The sequence below is a fragment of the Berghia stephanieae genome, chromosome 9 (assembly GCF_034508935.2).
Source record: "Berghia stephanieae isolate SIO BIC M18660-M18661 chromosome 9, UCSD_Bste_1.3, whole genome shotgun sequence".
Classification (NCBI taxonomy): domain Eukaryota; kingdom Metazoa; phylum Mollusca; class Gastropoda; order Nudibranchia; family Aeolidiidae; genus Berghia; species Berghia stephanieae.
Genome location: NC_088368.1, coordinates 30,447,523 through 30,465,565, shown reverse-complemented (window position 1 = coordinate 30,465,565; position 18,043 = coordinate 30,447,523). Strand labels below are relative to the sequence as shown.

The 18,043-nt window shown below is 36.0% G+C and overlaps 2 protein-coding genes across 2 annotated transcripts in view; one reads left to right on the top strand and one right to left on the bottom strand.

The window, feature by feature from the left end:
• LOC144979187 (uncharacterized) overlaps positions 1-18,043 on the bottom strand; it is a 179,406-nt gene that overhangs the window by 13,167 nt on the left and 148,196 nt on the right. The window contains exons 21-28 of the mRNA XM_078925797.1: positions 10,613-10,792; positions 9,999-10,136; positions 7,298-7,367; positions 6,826-6,917; positions 5,201-5,298; positions 3,531-3,657; positions 2,665-2,798; positions 657-849 (exon numbers count right to left, since the gene is read on the bottom strand). Coding sequence (XP_078781923.1) covers positions 657-849; positions 2,665-2,798; positions 3,531-3,657; positions 5,201-5,298; positions 6,826-6,917; positions 7,298-7,367; positions 9,999-10,136; positions 10,613-10,792 — 1,032 coding nt within the window. The remainder of the gene's footprint in view (positions 1-656; positions 850-2,664; positions 2,799-3,530; positions 3,658-5,200; positions 5,299-6,825; positions 6,918-7,297; positions 7,368-9,998; positions 10,137-10,612; positions 10,793-18,043) is intronic.
• Positions 12,378-18,043, top strand: part of LOC144980034 (uncharacterized) — a 22,637-nt gene continuing 16,971 nt past the window's right edge. The window contains exons 1-2 of the mRNA XM_078927496.1: positions 12,378-12,427; positions 17,549-17,661. The gene's annotated coding sequence lies outside the window, so the exon portion shown is untranslated. The remainder of the gene's footprint in view (positions 12,428-17,548; positions 17,662-18,043) is intronic.

The following is an 18,043-nucleotide window of genomic DNA, read 5'->3' as shown; positions in this document are numbered from 1 at the left end:
TCGTTATATTTAGTTTTATGTCGGGTTGTTTAGATGCTAAAAATTTAACTTTTGGTCATAAACGTATTAACCTTTATATAAGTCTATTGAGGACCCGGTGTGCAATTTTCTTTAAATGGCAAACACTAGAAATTTACATTTCTATTGATTTTCACTTTAAAATCACTTTTCATCACCTCGACAAAAGCACCATGAGTTTTACGCAATGAGTCAAAGAAGAAACCCAACATCGATGAAAACATCAGCATGAGAAACAAACAAACAAACAAAAAAAAAAAATCCTTGAATAACAATTATTTTTTTAATGAGCTTTTATATAGGGCAATATCCACTAAATGTGCTCAAAGCGTCTTACAAATTAAGTTGTCCCTGACCAGCAGCAACACGTAACATTTAGAACGAGACATGACGCCTGTTAGGCGATAATACAATCGTTACCGACATAGACAACGATTTTAACGGCCAGGTACTCATTTTACCCCTGAGTAAGGTGAAAGAATGCGAGTAACGACCCTTTTCCAAGGGACTCAACTATGCGCCGAGCCGAGCGAGGCTCGAACCCAAGACCTTCCGATCCGAAAGCTAGTGGCATACCACGACTTCATCGCCGCACAAACCTTCAAAATACAAAAATACAAAATAAAACAAACACCAACCTTTTTAAGTGTCGGGGCTTTCCCGCTGCACGTGTCGTATAGCATCTTGCACGAGAGACTGGCGGGATCCCAAAGTTCAAGGACGGAGGATCCTCTGACAGAAATCCACACCCCAGGAAGACCCGGTACCATGGACAGAATGGTGTCGTAGGGGTTTGAACTCACGCTAAACTGGTCCATAGGATCTAAAGTGCTGGAATAAAGAGAAAATGTATTTCATAAATTGAAATGTTATCATCTGCTTGTGGAATACATGAAACATTGAGAAGACAATTGCGCACAGTGCAACTTATTTGAAGTATTATGGAAAAAAATACATTTTTAAAAGTTTGACCAGAACACAAGTCCTTCAAATATCTATCGATAAAAATGACTCTCGTTTTGGCAAAGACTCTCAAACCAGGGACTACAAGGAAGTCTCGGGTTTGAGAGGTTTTAACAAGATGAGGGTCATCTCATTCGATCGATATTCGAAGGGCGAGTTTTTCTGGCTAAATTCTTTTTAAAAATGTTTTTTAAATGTGCTAACCAGCATCTTATAATATATCTGGCAAATTGGATTTTTTGTAACACATTAATGTTCCGAAACCACTGGACAAATCGTCACCAAATTTTTCATTGTGTTTAAAGTACGCTTCAACAGTCGTAACGTCACTTCCCTCGTAATGACGCATGGTAACTTAGTAACTGGTTCTAAACTATCGGAACAATGACATGTGAACAAGTTCTAGCCAGCATGAAGAATAAAAAGTACCGATTTTCTTTGTTCAGAACCAAGTTGCTTGTTGCTGGGCGGACGTGACATCAGACTATTGAATCCTATTGCCATGGGGATGGTTTACGTATATTACGAGATTGATTAGATATCCTGATGATTTTATCGAAAAATCAAATTTGTTTCGTCAAATCCCATCGAAAATTGATGCCATCATTAATTTCTAGAACGAGAAATGTGTGTCAACTTTCCGGTTAACGAGTATGACAATGAGTTGGGAGTACTTGCATTGAATCAATACCATTTAGCGGTTCATCTCATTATTTTGAATATAATCAATTTTTAAAATTTATATCAACCATTTTCCGCTCGTAACATTGGGGAATATTTCTACGATAAGTTAAAATTAAAGCTTTATAATAGAGCTTTATATAGAGCATTATCCACTAAATGTGTGTGCTCAAAGCGCTTTACAAGGGGTCCCTGGTCAACAGCAACATTTAACATGTAGGACGGGACATGTCGCCTTTTAGGCGATATTACAATTTTTCGGACTAAGACAACGTTGTTAACGGCCAGGTACTCATTTTACACCTTGGTACGGTGAGAGAATGTGAGTAAAGAGCTTTTTCCAATGACTCAACTATGCGCCGAGCGCGAGGCTCGAATCCAGGATCTTCGGATCCGAAAGCGAGTGTCATACCACAAGACCACATAGCCGCACAGTTATTAAATGCAAAAATTATCTCTACGTGCCCAAATATAAAGGCTTCGTGGAGTTCTCTTACGAAGTCGAAAAAATGTAATTTCCATTAATACAATATATCTTATCTTATCTTATCTTACTTAAGGCTAAATAGGAATTATCCTTTAAGTGCCTTATACAATAGTTTATAATTACAGAATCTCATATAGCTTGCGTTGTATCATTCAACTTTGAATGTAAGGAAAAAATGTATCAATACGGCAATGTAAAATCGAAAAATACTATCATAGAATACTGGTCATGATCAAATTAATCATAAATGTACAAAGTTCATAGTACAATGAAATATTACTGACAAAAATAATCATGAAAGCAACACCGATAATGAGCATACATAAGCCTCTGATAAATTATGATTTTACATTGTTTCAGATGTCATGCATTTTTAATATATATTGAGTTCAATTTTATTCACCACCACTTGAATCATAAATTGTGAGTTGATCGACTTATCATTACGTTAATTGAACGGACAGCTTATATTTCTATAGAAATTGAATTAAATTTTCTCCAAAAAAAAATCTCACCTAGCTTGTATGACGGACACAGAGTTTCCGCTAGCGCACCACAACTGGTTGCCAAGCAACTGTAAACAGGAGACAGGTGATTGGCCAATTGGAAGATAGAGCAGGTCGTTTACCTTGCAGGTCAAATCAACAGTCTGAAAGCGAGTGATGATAAATGAAAATAATATAAATAGTTTTTTAATCAGTTAACTGCCGTACTTCAGAAAGACGCGTATATTATCTTAAAAACTTGGCCAGAAAACTCGTCCTTCAAATATCGATCAATTTAAATGACCTTCATCTTGGCAAAACACTCTCAAACCTGTGACCTCGCGAAGATTTTGCCAAGATGAGGGTAATTTAAATCCATCGATATTTGAAGTACGAGAATTCTGGCCAGCTTTTTAAAAACGAATTTTGCTAGAGTACAGCAGTAAACAGGTTACTGTTTGTTTGTTTCACGACAGATCAATGAGTTTAGCGGTGATGGCCCTATATTGCCTTTTGCACACTAAAAAGTGTATGTATATATATATATATATATATATATATATATATATATATATATATATATATATATATATATACACGTTTTGCTGTCCACCCTTATAAAATGATGTATACTTCATTTTTCTAGTAATTGACAATATTTCTTGTTTTCTTTTACCAAAACTGAAATGATAATAATTGATGGATGGAAAAAGAAGAGAGTTTCGCGATGATGATTATATTTGACGGTTATGACGATGATGATGATGATGATGATGATGATGATGATGATAATAATGATGATGATACAGATAATGATGATAATGGTGATGGTGATGATAATAACAACGTCCACAATAAATGAGACATGTATGTAATGATTCGTGGTATTTCCTCACATCAAAGACAGCGACTGTGCCATCGGCCAGGGCTGCAAAAAGCCTGGGTTGGTTGTCTCCCTCGGAGTCTTGGTAGACTTGAAGGGAGAGAACTGCGTCGTGAACCCGCTGGTTCCAGGCCATGACTCTGAGGACGATTTAAAAATATAACTACATGATATATAAACGGAACGAAATTGACGCCATTAAGCTATTTATTATTGTTTTTAGCCAGCCATTTTTATGATTACATCTCATTAAATTCTATCAATCAGAGGATAAATGTTCAATGTTACATATAATTTTGTTCTGGTACGTTATACCCCACTGGCAGATGTTATGAGTTTGTTTTTTTTAGCGGAATAAATAGACCAGTTTCGATTCAATTTTAGCTCACATGTGAGTAAATCGCACCAAAGTGAACAATATCCATTTAATGAACAGTTAGATTTTTGAACAATTAATGAAACGCGGGATTTGTGACATATACTAAATTTAGCTCTTGCAATCATTGCTGGTTATTGTTCACACACAGTAGGATAAGTTAAATTTCCTACTTGAGTTTTTATATAGTGCAATATCTACTAAACGTGCTCAAAGCGCTTTACAAGAGGTCCCTGACCAACAGAAACACTTAACATTTAGGACGGGACATGACGCCTGTTAGGCGATATTACACTTTTTCGGACAGAGACAACGCTGTAAACGGTCAGGTACACATTTTGAACCTGAGTACGGTGAATTGATGCCCCTCTGCTCTTTGTTATTGAATTTTAGTAGGAGAAGGAACTCCGGTAAGGTAAAGTATGGTATGGACTCAACAAGAAGGAACCCCGGTAAGGTAAAGTATGGTATGGACTCAACAAGAAGGAACCCCGGTAAGGTAAAGTATGGTATGGACTCAACAAGAAGGAACCCCGGTAAGGTAAAGTATGGTATGGACTCAACAAGAAGGAACCCCGGTAAGGTAAAGTATGGTATGGACTCAACAAGAAGGAACCCCGGTAAGGTAAAGTATGGTATGGACTCAACAAGAAGGAACCCCGGTAAGGTAAAGTATGGTATGGACTCAACAAGAAGGAACCCCGGTAAGGTAAAGTATGGTATGGACTCAACAAGAAGGAACCCCGGTAAGGTAAAGTATGGTATGGACTCAACAAGAAGGAACCCCGGTAAGGTAAAGTATGGTATGGACTCAACAAGAAGGAACCCCGGTAAGGTAAAGTATGGTATGGACTCAACAAGAAGGAACCCCGGTAAGGTAAAGTATGGTATGGACTCAACAAGAAGGAACCCCGGTAAGGTAAAGTATGGTATGGACTCAACAAGAAGGAACCCCGGTAAGGTAAAGTATGGTATGGACTCAACAAGAAGGAACCCCGGTAAGGTAAAGTATGGTATGGACTCAACAAGAAGGAACCCCGGTAAGGTAAAGTATGGTATGGACTCAACAAGAAGGAACCCCGGTAAGGTAAAGTATGGTATGGACTCAACAAGAAGGAACCCCGGTAAGGTAAAGTATGGTATGGACTCAACAACATGGAAAAATAGTCCTCATTCCAACCAGTCTTGCTCAACTTCTTCCATCTCCTCTTTATATCCTTGTAAATAGGCTCAATGTTTTTTTCTTTTACTGTAATCAAGAAATCTTAACAAACAAAAAATCCGCTTATCTAAATTGTTTTCCTTACCTCGTCTCCATGTTCCATGCGTACACGACTGAAGAAAGAGTTCCCATAAACACACACACATCCTCTATACTGGACATGCAAATGACGCGGGAATCGATCTGTAAAACACATCGAAATTCAAAAAAACTCGTCAAGTTCATTTTCTTTTCTTTACCTTTAGAAAAGAAGGGAGTCACGATATTTCAGTTGATATAGTACTCGACTGACAAGGGGCAGCGTGGCTCAGCGGTACGGTCTTTGCTTCGTACCCGAAAGGTACCGAGTTCAATCACCCGCCGCTGCGCTAGGTGGCCTTGAGCAAGTCATCTTGCCCTAGCTCAATTTGCGGCGCTGCACTGCGGCTGACGCCTGGGTTATTCCAGTCTTCCCTTGGAATAGACCATATAGACACATTTTCCCTATGGGACGAATAAAGAGAATTTTATCTTTATTTAAACGACCCTTATCGATCCTGAGAGCGTTCGAGAGTATCTCCCAAGAGAGCAGAATGTAGATTTTACCTTTGTTAAAGATAATATTTCTTCGAATCTATTTGTCAACGTTTGATCTTGTGTGTAATCATCCAATAATCTATTAATAGTAATTTAAAAGAAAAAAAAACCCACTCAAATTAATTCAGGGCATCATTCAATCAAAAACAATAAAAAAGAAAGAAAGAATTAGTGAACACGCTTGCGTTTGGTTATAAGATCTGTCAACAATAAAAAATAACAACAACAAAAAACCCCAACAAATCTTGAGATTTTACATAAAGCAATATGTACTAAATGTGCTCAAAGCGCTTTACAAGAGGTCTCTAGCCAACAGCAACACTTAACCTGTAAGATGAGACACGACATGCTAGGCGATATTACATCTTTTAAAAAGACAGAGACAACGCTGTTAACGACCAGGTACTCAATTTATACCTGAGTACGTTGAGAGAATGCGAGTAAAGCGCACTTTTCAAGGACTCAACTATCCGGTCCAAAGAGGAGTGTCCTATCACATGACCACATACATAGTCTATCATATGAACAAGCGTAAGATGACTCGCATTGTCTAATGGGGGGCCGCCATGTAAAAACCAGTTGTCCATGGAAGTCACGAGACGCCGTGTTTGTTGCATCCACGTCCAACACCCTCTCCATACATTTACATTATTTCCACATTAATTTGTGTTTTGTTGACTGTCTCCTGACGAAGGCCAAGGGCCGAAACGTTGTTTGTTTTGTGTTTTTTTTTATTGAGCTTTATAGAGCGCAATATCCACTAAATGTAGAAATTATAAGGGGGTACCTGGTCAACAGCAACATTTAACATGTAGGACGGGACATGCCGCCTGTTAGGCGATATTACAATTTTTCGGACACAGACAACGCTGTTAACGGCCAGGTACTCATTTTACACATGAGTACGGTGAGAGAATGTGAGTAAAGAGCCTTCTCCAAGGACTCAACTATGCGAGGTTCGAACCCTGGACCTTCCGATCCGAAAGTAAGTGTCATACCACAAGACCACATAGCCGTTTATCCTTACATTTGAGCCACATTTACTCACTTTATCTTTCTCTCCATGATAATCGCTGTTCACTGAACTCATTAATAATCTTTTTTTTTCAGATTATTCTGTTCTTCTCGCCTTACCTGTATGCTGGTATCGGTCATTGTGAGGTCCACCATATCGACCACACAGACCTTGGTTCCTGTTGTGCACCCATAAGCAACCCATGCTTGACCTGACATTGGTGGAAAGATGAAGAATATTGTTACTGTGCTGTAAAGTGGTCGTCGTTAACGTCGACATCGTGAATTTCATCATGATCGGAATTATTACCATCATCGTTATCCTCCTTCATTTTGCCTCCCGTATCACCAACATCATCATTATCATCATCATCATCATCATCATCATCATCATCATCATCATCATCATCATCATCATCATCATCATCATCATTATCATCATCAGCAACAACATCAAATTATACATCATCACCGACAAATTGACTGTGTCCAAATAAATCAACATTTCCTTATCTCCCCCCACCCCCCCCCCCCCCCCCCATTTTTCATCACCACCGACTCACCCATCTTGATATCAACATATACAACTCACCAGGGTTTGTAATGGTACAGCATTCAAACACACCTTCCTGGAACTCTCTCTCCGCCTCTCCGTCTGCCAACTAAAATTGTTGAAAAAAAAATGAAACAAACAACCAAAAAAGTGAGATAGAACAAGATACATTCCCTGAAGTAGGTCTAGCATGAATAAAGTTTTCATCACTCGACATGCCTTGAAGGAGAGATAGAATGAATAAAGTTTACATCACTCGACTCTTTGATATTGTATTTAAACCGCCAGTTGGATGGTGGACTCTCACTATTAATGTCCCTCAAACAGACAATGAACGTTATTATGAACATAGCTCATACGGTAGAGTCACGCTCTTCCCGGCCATGCGAAATTGTCGCACCAGTAAGGTCGCGGGTTCAAACCCCCATCACCGCCGCGAAATGTTTATTCTCTGTTGTCATTTGGTACTTTCCTACTCACTTCATCTCTTGTTGTTATGAACGATATGTATAGATAGTTCGAAGATGACGTCACTCAGGTCTTTGTTATTGGTTTTTGCCACCCGCGTTTATGAGTAATGCTCACTGAACTGTATTAACCTGACTATTAACGTTCATTGATACGCACAGTTTTGTGTGTTGGTCCGTTATACTTCCGGATGGCAATGTTATGAGCTTCTTAGCCAAGCGCGTACTATCTATTGATACGATTCATCTGGCAAGGAAAGCTGGTTAGTATTTTACTTTGTCACATAACATCAATACGATAAATGGTAGATAGTTCTTTTTTTTTAAATAATAAAATTATGATGCTTACAAGATCAACAAGTCCAAAATGAAAAGTTAATATTTATTGCACCAACTGGTCCAACGTATCTATTTTATCGTTTACTTGCAAAGTGATACAAAGCTGCTAGAAAGTTGTCGACTGGAAAAAAAAGGAATAAACAAAAGTGAATACAAAAGCTTCAAAATTTAAAAAAAAGAAGAACTAAATACCATATACGGAACGTTTCGGGCTCAAAACCCTTCCTCAGCCAATAACAAAATCAATAAAGATTATAATGACATCACTTAAAAACTAGACAGACAGCGGAGAAATATTATATTTTAGTTAAACTACAAAAGCAAAACACTGATTTAAAAATATAAATTAAAAAATCTAATTTTCACATTATTTATCTAGTTATAATTTCGTCTGCATTAAAATGTGATTCTATTTGACATCCAAGGGAAATAATAAAAGCGCGTGGAGCATGGTTGAACTGTGCGAAATATGTCTCAAAACGTTCTTTTGTCGGATGACTTAGATGCTGAAAGATAGATCTTGTCGCCAAGAATATTGGACTTAGGTTAAATTTAGTTCTTTTATTGAAGAAAAATAATATTTATATCTTATCGAGCGAATGAAACTCTAAAAAAAATCATGTTTTTGATCAATTTATTTATCAAGTCACATTCGAACATTTGCTAAACTCAAAACAAAAAAAAAATGTAAAGAAAAGAAAAAGAAAAGGAACTCAACTAGGCGCCTCTCAGAGCGGCGGGTCTCGTACCCTGGACTTTCCGATCCGAAAGCGAGAGTCACTCACACACCACTAGACCACATAGCAGCACTGTATTCAACATGATAGTGTTTTGATAGTATGCGCTTGGTTAAGAAGCTCACAACATTGCCATCCGGAAGTATAACGGACCAACACACAAAACTATGTTAATCTTAAACGTTTATAGTCTGGTCAGTACAGTTTAGTGAGAGTTACTCATAAACGCCGAAGGCAAAAAACAAAAACAAAGACTCGAGTGACGTCATCTTCGCTCAATCTGTACAAATGAAAAAAAAAAACAAAAAACAAAAAACAAAAAAAAAAAAAATATAAAAACATTTTTAAAAAAATAATAAATAAAGTAAAATATACACTAAAACGCGCTTTCATAGGGAAATAAAGTCGTGACATCAAACCGTATCCTCTCTTGGTCCCTAAATCTTTGGGAGGGAGTATCCTTGTAACCAGTGCTTCGCGGTACTAATAATGAATAGGCTACATTCAGGGACATCTATATGAAGTCCTAGGCTACGTTATAAAGGTGGCATAGCTATAATTTCAGTAGCGGGATGTATAAGCAGATTCTTAGGAATAGGGGATGTACCCTGCTGTTTACAGCGTCGTCTCTATCAGAAAAAAAATTTGTAAAATCGCCTAACAGGCGTCGTGTCTCATTCTAATTGTTACGCGTTACTGTTGGTCGGGGACCCTTTGTAAAGCGCTTTGAGAACGTTTGGTGGATATTTCTCTATATAAAAGCTCAATTTTGTGGGGATTTTTGTTCTTTTTAAAAATAGGCTTGATGTTTTTATTTCTGTTATCTATTTATCCAAAAAATCGGTAAGATTATACGTAAAGCTTAAAAAAATGATCTTTATATAAAAATTGAGCTTTATATAGCGCAATATCCACTAAATGTGCTCAAAGCACTTTACAAGGGGTCCCTGGTCATCAGCAACATTTAACGTGTAGGACGGGACATGCCGCCTGTTAGGCGATATTACAATTTATCGGACAAAGACACCGCTGTTAACGGCCAGGTACTCATTTTACACCTGACTACGGTGAGAGAATGTGAGTGAAGAGCCTTTTCCAGGGACTCAACTATTCGCCGAGCGCGAGGCTCGAACCTAGGACCTTCCGATCCGAAAGCGAGTGTCATACCACTAGACATAGAAGGCTAAAACGACATACCAGCCCATCTCGTTCAGAGTAAGCCACTCTTTGCATCTCCCGCCACCTATATTTTTCCTTGAGTCCATTGAGGTAGAAAGTTTGTTTGGACACAATGTCCTGTCGACGCGGGAACGGTTTCAGGGTCTTGAATGCCGCCTGTGGATGGATTGGATTCGGGAGATATGAAAAAATAAGTTGTTGTCAGTATGTTGTTGTTGTTGATGATGATGATAATGATAATGATGATGATGATGATTATGATGATGATGATTTTGAGGAAGACGATGATGCTGATGATAATGGTGCTATTGCTGCTGCTGATGATGATGATGATGGTGTGATGATGATGATGACGACGACGACGATAACAATAATAATAATAATAATAATAATAATAATAATAATAATAATAGTAATAGTAATAATAATAATAATAATGATAATAATAATAATAATAATAATAATAATAATAATAATAATAATAATAATAATAATAATAATAATAATAATAATAATAATTTTGATAATGATGATGATGATAATGATGATGATGATAATAATAATAATAATAACAATAATAATAATAATAATAATAATAATAATAATAATAATAATAATAATAATGTCATCACCTGTACAAGACCATCAATATCGTATGATATCCGAGCACAAGCCTTGAGATGCCTCATAACACTGATGGTGTCCGTCTTCCGCATTATCTCCTTGCTGTGACTGTGGAGAATCGCCAACGAAAACCTGAACAAAACTTTAGGGCCCTCCAGGAGAAAACAGTCCCAAACACGGAGCAAGGTCTGATGGGGAAAAAAAACAAGAAACGGTGAAGAAATGTAAATAATATACTGGCAAAATACAAAGTTATTTTATTGACGTATTTTTCTTATGTAGTCCTTGTTCGGGTACGTCGTTCCGATAGGTTGCATAGTGGAGTCCTTGGAAAAGGCTTTTTTTTCTCTCACATTCGCTCACCGTACTCAGGCGTAAAATGTGTTCCTGTCCGTTAACAGTGTTGTCTCTGTCGTAAAAAAAAATAATGTAATATCGCCTAACAGGCATCATGTCCCGTCTAGATGTTAAGTGTTGCTGTTGGCTAGGGATCCCTTGTAAAGCGTCTCGAACACGTTTAATGGATATTGCTCTATATAAAAGCTCAAGTTTTGTTTTTTTAAGATCCATACCAACCGTGTAGCCGAGGTTTATCCTGGTTTCTAGAACATAAAATTTACTGGCTTGTTCCCATTTATTTAGTAACTTCAAGATGACCACACACACACTTATTGTCAAAAAGCCAAAACCCATGAATTCAAAGAAGTTCGACCAAAAATCTCAGAGTTATAAGTTTTTAAACAACTTGTGTGTGTGTGTGTGGGGGGGGGGGGGGGTGACATTTTAAAAAAACTTCAAAAACTTGAGCTTTTATATAGGGCAATATCCACTAAACGTGCTCAAAGCGCTTTACACATAACCAACAGCAACGCGTAACATATAGAACACGACAGGACGCCTGTCAGGCGAAATTACAATTTTTTCTTCTGACAGCGTCAACACTGTTGACGACCTGGTACTCATTTTACACACGAGTACGGTGAGAGAATGTGAGAGAAAGAGCCTTTTGCAAGGATTTAACTATGCGACGAGCGATGCTCGAACCCAGGACCTTCCGATCCGAACGCGAGTGTTGTCATACCACAAGACCACATAGCCTCACAATTTAATAGACTGATAATAATATTTCTGGCCTAAAATTCCAGAGATATAAACACTCCATCTCTCTTACCCACACTCACCGAGTAACCAAGATCACCCCCGTCTAGTCTATATTATAATAATATAATCTCCTCACATATCAATTGCCACACACTGACAAAACGCCATTGTGATATTTTAGCTAGAAAATATTATATATTCAAATAACGACGAATCAAAATGACAAACAACTTGTCAAATATTGGAAAACACCCAAAATTAGAAGCAAGTTGTAATAATATAATAATAATAAATGGCATTTATATAGGGCTTTACCCCGTTGTCACAGGCTCTAAGCGCTTTACAGTGATATAAAACAAAACATATTACAGTAAGACAAGTTTGACGGAAGAGTGATACGAATTCAATTTAACAACATAATATGATAATAGTATTGCACGAGTGTTATAAAGTTATAAAGAAAGAATATCAAGTTCAGAATCACTTTAATAGATAGAGGGAGTAGATAGATAACTGTTTGCTGACCAAATTTTAAAAAAAGTAATTTTGTCTTATTGTGGTGGACGACAAGACCTGTTGTATTGACTGTTCAGGTGTCGGCGCGCGGTGGCATTAAGTGCCAGCATCAAGGGCCACATCAGAGAGAACCGCTTCCGGATTTAGATTCAAAGTGCAGACAACTTGGTACGTGTTTACGTTGCTATTACTGTGGAATTCGTGAGGTTCGTAATGATAATAATGATATTAAATTATAACAGGTTGTTGTCCATTTCCTTCGAAAATTTAATGGTGTTATTTAGGGGATAGAGAACCAGACGCTTGAAAATGCAGCTAACAGGCGACTAGTACGGTATGAAATGGAATATCAGTTCTACGTGTTGGAGGAAACTTTAAGGCGCACTGTACTCAGTACAGTGTATTTGTGGAAATGTTTTAGCATGTAAATCGCTCTGACCAACGTGTGTTTATTTACAGGTCTGATAATCCGAGTTGTTATGGGCTTGTTGTTGTAACGGAAATACTTTCAAAGCAACGTAAAATAAAATTGTCCATTACAGAAATAATGTTAAATCAAGCCCATAATTAGTGTCCGGTTATCAGGCCTGCTAATATGTGTACGGCGATCATAATCAATTGTGAATATTGACCAAGCAAGAGTTGTCAGATTGTATTAATAATGCCTTTGTATAATAATTGGTTACAAACACTATTGTGTACTTATTTGCAGGTCTGATAACCCAAATTGTTATGGTCTCATTGTTGTAATGGAAATACTGTCAAACCGACACAAGATATTCTCCGTTGCAACAATGTTCAAACGAGCCCGTAATCACGTTCGGTTATCAAACCTGCAAATTTGTAAACGTCATTTACAAACAAAACACGTCGGTTACAAACAGGAAAAAAATATACCATAGAAGTCGGTGAATTCAATACCAGAATGTGGATATGGCGATTTTATACGATAATAATAATAATAATAATAATAATAATAATAATAATATAATAATAATAATAATAATAATAATAATAATAATAATAATAATAATAATAATAATAATGATAATTATGATAACAATAATAATAATAATAATAATAATAATAATAATAATAATAATAATAATAATAATAATAATAATAATAATAATAATAATAATAATAATAATAATAATAATAATAATGATGATGATGATGATGATGATAATATTAATAATAATAATAATAATAATAATAATAATAATAATGATGATGATGATGATGATGATGATGATGATGATGATGATGATGATCATGATGATGATGATGATAATAATAATAATAATAATAATGATGATGATGATGATGATGATGATGATGATGATGATGATGATGATGATGATGATGATGATAATAATAATAATAATAATAATGATAATAATGATAACAATAATAATAATAATAATAATAATGATAATAATAATAATAATAATAATAATAATAATAATAATAATAATAATAATAATAATAATGATAATAATAATAATAATGATAATAATAATAATAATAATAATAATAATAATAATAATAATAATAATAATGATGATGATGATGATGATGATGATGATGATGATGATGATGATGATGATGATAATATTAATAATAATAATAATAATAATGATGATGATGATGATCATGATGATGATGATAATAATAATAATAATAATAATAATAATAATAATAATAATAATAATAATAATAATGATGATGATGATGATGATGATGATGATGATGATGATGATGATGATGATGATGATGATAATAATAATAATAATAATAATAACCTCTACGAGGTTTTATCCTCGGGGTCGATAAGTAACCGATTTCGGTTTAAAATCGTATTATAACACCTTATTCTCATATTGAAGAAAATTTAAGAATCCAAATTGATAAATTTGAATGGAATATAACAAAAATGAATGCTTGCATACAAGAAACATCTATTAGATATCACAAAGACAAAGAGGAAAGAATGCTTTACAATGTGTGTTATCAATCTTAACTTTATAATTATCGTTAGGCGTATTATTGCATATAGATAGTTCGAAGATGACGTCACACAAGTCTTTGTTATTGTGTTTTGCCATCCGCGTTTATGAGTAATGCTAATTGAACTGCATTAACCTGACTATAAATGTTCATGGGTACACACAGTTTTGTGTGTTGGTCCATTATACTTCCGGATGGCAATGTTATGAGCTTCTTAGCCAAGCGCATACTATCTATATTTAGTATCTATATTTGTTTATTGTTTGTTTTGGTTTTGGTTTGTTTGTTTTTCAATATTTTGAATAGATTTCTTCCTGAGATCATAGAATAGAATAGAATAGAAGGTATCGACGTCGCTTGATTAGGCCACTGGCCTGTCGCCGAGTCTTTCCAGTCACTGAATGTCTTGTTCACAACTGATCTAATGCATTTCCCTACCTGATCTTGTGATCAGGGGCTAGCCTACACTACACTTTCTCTACTGATCTTTTGATCATAGCTATTCTATACTTCATTCAAATATCGATGAATTAAAATATCTCCAGCCTATAACGATATATCTTTTAAACCTGAGGCTTCTTTAGATTTATTTGAAGTCTCGGGTTTGAGATTTTTGCCAAATTGGGGGTTATCTTCATCGATCGATATTCTGAGTGAAATGTGTGGTTTCCACACGAAGTTAAAAATAGGTGTACTATCTTCTATGGTATTTCCTGGTGTGTATCATATTTCCTCCCTAATTAACTTCCATACAGGTAGAACAATGTTGACGTCACTCAGATATTTATTATTGTTTAAAGCCAGCCATTTTTATGAGAACTTCTCACTAAATCATATCAATCAGACTATAGATAGAACGAAGTTGACGTCACTCAGGTCATTATTATTGTTTTTGCCTTCCACGTTTACGAGTAATTTTCACTCAACTGTATTATCCAGACTATAGATAGTTCAAAGATGACGTCACTCAGGTCTTTGATATTGTTTTTTGCCATCCGCGTTTATGAGTAATGCTCACTGAACTGTATTAACCTGATTATAAACGTTCATGGATACACACAGTTTTGTGTGTTGGTCCGTTATACTTCCGGATGGCAATGTTATGAGCTTCTTAGCCAAGCGCATACTATCTATAAAAGTTCAAGATTAAACAGAGTTTTGTGTGTTGGTCCGTTATACTTCCGGATGGCAATGTTGTGAGCTTCTTAGCCAAGCGCATACTATCTATAAAAGTTCAAGATTAAACAGAGTTTTGTGTGTTGGTCCGTTATACTTCCGGATGGCAATGTTGTGAGCTTCTTAGCCAAGCGCATACTATCTATAAACATTCAAGGATAGTTTTGTGTGTTGATACGTTACATCCGGCTGGTTGATGTTATGAGCTTTTTGGATAAACGCATAGCATCAATAGCATTTCCTCCTCACTAATGAACTTCCATATTAAATTGAAGTCCTCAGATCTTTGTTATTGTTTTCAGCCAGCCATAAATTCTATCAATCAGACTATAAATGTTTTAGGTTATAGTTTTGTGTGTTGGTATATTATATACGGCTGGCGGATGTTGTGAATCATTTGGTTCAACGCACAACATCAATACGCTCTGCTTAATTACGACTTATATATATATATATATATATATATATATATATATATATATATATATATATATATATATATATCGTTTTTCTCTTAATTCAGCTGTTGTCGATTTGTTTGTGCTGCGTTGTGGTCTCGTCGTACATATTTTTGCCATTTGCTTTCGGACCAGTATATTCCTGGTTCGAGTCCCGCTTTAGGCGGTACAAGGTTGGTCCTTACCAAATGCTCTTTACACAAATTCTCTCACCGCATCCAAGTGTTAAATGAGTATATCGACGGTAACTGCGGAAAAACAAAACAAACATGCTGGCATGACTCGTCCTGCATGTTAAGTAGTGTTGTTGGCTTGGGACCCCCTGAATAGCGCCTGGAGCACATTAAGTGTTTAAGTCCAGGCAGTGGCTTTAATTACCTTTGCCGTACTCAATTACCCTTTCAATCAGAAGAAACCATGAAGGTAAACAAACCATTAAAAGGAGGGGAACGAAAAGGCACCGGTGTGTGTGTGGGGGGGGGGTGACTAATAAGTCTGGACAGCCAGACCGATCCTTGTGAAAGATGGAACATTATAGATAAAAGAAAGTGAGGTATAAATAAAACATATATATATAAATGGATAGATAGATAGATAGATAGATAGATAGATAGATAGATAGATAGATAGATAGATAGATAGATAGATAGATAGATAGATAGATAGATAAACGTTCATGGTTACACACAGTTTTGTGTGTTGGTCCGTTATACTTCCGGATGGCAATGTTATCAGCTTCTTAGTCAAGCGCATACTATCTATAGATAGTATGCAGATGACGTCACGCATGCCTTTGTTATTGTTTTTGCCATCCGCGTTTGTGAGTTGTTCTCACTAAACTGTATTAACCAGACTATAAAAGTTCATGGTTACACCGAGTTTGTGTGTTGGTCCGTTATACTTCCGGATGGCAATGTTGTGAACTCCTTGGCCAAGCGCATTCTATCTATAGTAGGTATAGATAGTATGCGCTTGGCTAAGAAGCTCATAACATTGCCATCCGGAAGTATAACGGACCAAAACACAAAGCTGTGTGTAACCATGGACTTTTATAGTGTGGTTGATACAGTTTAGTGAGAATAACTCACAAACGCGGATGGCAAAATACAATAACAAAGGCTTGAGTGACGTCATCTTCGTTCTATCTATAATTACAAAGACTTTTTCCACACGGGACTGGTGGTATTTCAGTATTGTGGCTTGCTGTTGTAATGAATTGTGCGACTTTGTGAGTTTTGTTGACTCGTGAAAACCATCGAGGCCTTTAAATAAACGTGTTAACGTGTGTGCTGTCCTACTTAATAGTGTTCTCTGTGCTGGACACACCTCTGGAACAGAAACTGCGATAAATGCATTCACCTAATAATAATATCGTTTTGTGTTTTTGAATGTTTCAATGCGCTTGGCTAAGAAGCTCACACCATTGCCACCCGGAAGTATAAGGGACCAACACACAAAACTTGTAATTTTATAGTTTGGTTTATACACTTTAGTCAGAATTACTCTTAAACGTGTATGGCAAAAAAAAAAAAAAAACAACAACAAAAAAAGACAAAACAAAGACCCGAGTGACGTCAACTTCGATCTATCTATAATCAATATTTTGAATCGAATCATACGCTATCTGTTCTTGACTCATTTGTTTTTATTGATTCCAATATGACGGTTTTATATTCTTGATAGTTTTATTATATTTCGTGAAATTCGCGGACAATTTTCCTGCTGTGTTTCCTGCTTGTTTTTGGATCAAATTTCATTGCTTGGATTCGTCCGGTCTTCCTTTCGCTATGGAAAAGGTTGGGATTTTTAAAAAGACTAATTTGTATGCAAAATCTTAATCCATTTTATCGCCAAGTTATGATGATGGTCCTCGTGATGATGATGATGATGATGATGGTGATGATGATGATGATGAATGTGGTGGTGGTGGTTATGATGACGATGATGATGATGATGAAGATGATGATGATGATGATTATGCTGATGATGATGATGATGATGATGATGATGATGATGATGATGATGATGGTGATGATGATGATGGTGATGATGATGATGATGATGATGATGATGATGATGGTGATGATGATGATGATGATGATGATGATGATGATGATGATGATGATGATGGTGATGATGATGATGATGATGATGATGATGATGATGATGATGGTGATG